General features: G+C 43.8%; 2 protein-coding genes across 2 annotated transcripts in view; both read left to right on the top strand.

The window, feature by feature from the left end:
• The window catches only part of Pmar_PMAR022580 (glycerophosphoryl diester phosphodiesterase, putative), a gene marked incomplete at both ends in the record, with an annotated part of 3,053 nt that extends 1,981 nt beyond the window's left edge, over positions 1–1,072 (top strand). Inside the window, 4 exons of the mRNA XM_002784891.1 lie at positions 17–158; positions 610–734; positions 788–929; positions 986–1,072. Of these exons, the coding sequence (XP_002784937.1) occupies positions 17–158; positions 610–734; positions 788–929; positions 986–1,072 (496 nt within the window). The remainder of the gene's footprint in view (positions 1–16; positions 159–609; positions 735–787; positions 930–985) is intronic.
• Positions 1,073–2,783: 1,711 nt separating this feature from the next.
• The window catches only part of Pmar_PMAR022581 (hypothetical protein), a gene marked incomplete at both ends in the record, with an annotated part of 1,682 nt that continues 1,186 nt past the window's right edge, over positions 2,784–3,279 (top strand). Inside the window, 2 exons of the mRNA XM_002784892.1 lie at positions 2,784–2,877; positions 3,102–3,231. Coding sequence (XP_002784938.1) covers positions 2,784–2,877; positions 3,102–3,231 — 224 coding nt within the window. The remainder of the gene's footprint in view (positions 2,878–3,101; positions 3,232–3,279) is intronic.

Consider the following 3,279-nt stretch of genomic DNA (forward strand, 5'->3'; position numbering starts at 1 on the left):
AACAACAACTCGGCAGGTTCATGTTCTCATCGTTCGACCCCGAGCTCTGTGTGACGCTCAGACAGAAGCAGAGTCGCTTCCCTGTTATATTCAACGTTTGGTTTGGGTACGAGAACGAGCATGATAATACTGAGGTTGACTTCACTGATGTCCGCAATGTGAGAGCTTATTCGGCCCTTCATAACAAATTAAAAAGTTGCACCCACTATATACATACTGAAATTGTTATCTTAGTGAATTCACCTTTAGAGACTCACTGAGGCAAAATCGATTACACAACTATAATCGAATATTCTATAATAGAATTTCTATTTGCGAATAAATTAAACTCCGCTATGAGCATTTCACGCCGAGCTGAGATACACTCACGAGAGTTGATAGTTCGAATGTATGTCCGAAGCTCCTGATGTGATAGAGTGTTCTTATCATTTGCATTCGAACTCACGAAGGAGGAATGTGCGAGACTTGATGCTATTCGAGAGCCCCACACTTGAAATAGATCTGCGAGGTATCCCTACTCGGAATTCATACTACAGTCTTTGGCGAGAGGTATGATGAACAATGTATTCATATATCTCATTGATCTTTCCATGAAAGTCAGTCGCGTAGGTGAACCCTTACGCTGCGATCGAGTTCTGCGTTGCAACGGGACTGACCGGAATTTGTGGTGAGGCTAGCTGGATTATGAAGAACGAGGAATGGGCGAGAGAGTGTAAACAGAGAGGTTTGTCGCTGTAGGAAATATGGATGTGCTAGGAATCGAACCGAGGACCTTATACTTCTGTAGGTACACTTATGGCGAGGAGAACAGCACAGTCGAAGGCGTTGATACGCAAATAAGACGCTTAGGAGTTGATGGGTGCATTGTTGATAATATTAATCGCTTCAAATCGATCAAAGATTCGTCAGAGGTCGAGGAAGAGGTTCTAGTAAGTTCTTATGTGCACTCGCCGAGAACCGATTCCACACTTCCGTGCCTCCTCAGTTAACATTGGCGAAAGCGAAAAAGAAATGGGCAGTGACTAAGCGACAATCCATGGCGTACTTCCCCGTGATGCATGATGAAAATTAATGTCGATCATTGGTGGTCTCATTACAACGACTTGTGCATTGTGGAGTATCATCATTGAAGGACGTGCTGTTGTACCATATTTCCTCAGAGCTCGACACCTTAACAGTGATACCATCAGTCTACCTCCTGTAGTGTGAGGTTGTTGATATTAACCGATCGCACTAGACACCGATCAAATCTGATTTTAATGATAATGACGATCAGAATGGCTTCCTATGTGTGAGAGCCTTGAGCTACGATAGAGCATATAGTTGTTGACAAGTTGAATACCACGCTCAGCAGCAAGGGAACCTGCATTCTGATACGCATTATGAAGTGGAGTACTATGTTACGAGATGTAGAGAAAGAAATAGGCTCTCCTCACTGACTTGGTAGACTGCTTGTCATTTACTAAGTGGTGTATACACCAAGTTTCGGGCGAGAGTCCGACGACAGTGCATACAGCTTCGAAATGGAGCTTCCCGATATGGGAACATATTACGTTAACTGTTGTCAGTTAACGTAATATGTTCCCGTATCAGCACATTGTATATTTCTGGTCCGATGCCAGAGGGTCATAGTTGAAGTCGCAGCACACGGCTTTTTGAGTAGCTGATGATCACTACTATCAGACCTGCTCTCGGGGGTCTAAATAGACCCAAGACACTAGAATCGATGGTGCCTCGAAAGATTGCCCCTCGGACTGGCTACCAGGGAAAACGAAGATCCTGGTCTGAAAGACATCACCAGATATATATTCGGCTATGGCGCGACTGTTTTGAGCGGGAAAGCAGCAAATTTCTCAATTCTATGATAAAAGGGAGAAATCTGCTGTCTGTATGATAGAATTTCTATCTCGGATCACCTCATACGTGACTTGAGTTCGCATGTCACTGTCCAATGTTCTTGTGGACTCTATAGACTTCTCATGAGTTCGAAAAGTGCCCCCCTAGGATCGAGGTGTGCACATGTGAAGTCCAATCCTGTTGAAACTGAACGTACCGTTCAGTTCTCAGGGAGGAAATTGTGCAATGCACATGCGTGCATTTCTCGTCACGTGACGCGAACCCGGACCGCGCGGTTAATCTTGTCTCGTGAGGTTTAGGTCCTCAAATAGAGCAATAATGTATTGAGAGATGATGTTAATAGTCCATCAATGGGTCCACGCATGGTTTGCAATCAGCACTATTGAGACAATCCCAGGTTCGAATCCCGGTGAGGCCCCATTTTGTGCATTTTTCATTGTGGTTGAAGACACGATGAAATCGCTCACATAATAGCACCTTTGAGCTCCTAGGTTCCTTTCCATGCATACCACGAAGACCGACGGAATGGAAAAACCAAATACTTTATATTTTTATAGAAATCGGCTTTTGACGTTGGGAGTGACGAAACTTGCACACTTGTTGGAGTAAATAAATTGAATATTGTGGAAGGGTTAATCTCAAGTGAGGAGAATCACATTGTGAAACACGGAAACTCGATATTGGAATCCTATTGCATTATATGCAGTTTGATTCGAGGCTGACCATATAGTATGATGCTTAGGTCGTTTTTTTGCTATTTGTATTATTACTTCACGATCTTGCCATGGGTTGTTGCTCGAGCAGCGATGCGCAGGACGGGACTAGGATGAGTAGAAGATACTCTGATTGGTCCTTGCCAAGCGTGGTTCATCAAGAAGACTCTCGGGCGTACCTAAAAGGAGGAGGAGGAGGAGGAGCATATTACGATGGTAGCAGTGTTGGAAGAATATACGCTCGCTTTCCCCTCAGCTAAGCTCTGGAGTTTCCTCACTGAATATAGGAGCTCATTTGCGAGTCTGGGTAGAAACGTACAGGAGTCAACGAGAATTTTCGAAAATTTTCTAACAATTTTCATATTTTCACCGACATTTGTGGTTTACTATGTGCATATTTTCCCACACTGTTGATGGTAGTAGCAGAGTTTTTCTGTCGTTGTTCATGCTACTCTGATTGGCCATACCTGTCTTCGAAACGTTCCCTCTGCTGTGATAAAACGGTGTAAATTATGATCCCATTATTTTCAGGTTCACCGGGTGGTGTAAATGGAGGTGGTGGAACATCTGTGCGAAGCCTCGTGAGCCAGTCGAATGCACGTAAATGGAGTGAGGAACTCTTTGAGGAGAAGATGGCCAACAGACGGCAAGAGAGAGAACAGTAATAACACTCTATCTCAGTTAGCATTCTATTAATACATTTATTTGA

Source organism: Perkinsus marinus (genome assembly GCF_000006405.1).
Source record: "Perkinsus marinus ATCC 50983 genomic scaffold scf_1104296934368, whole genome shotgun sequence".
In the NCBI taxonomy this organism is placed as follows: Eukaryota; Perkinsozoa; order Perkinsida; family Perkinsidae; genus Perkinsus; species Perkinsus marinus.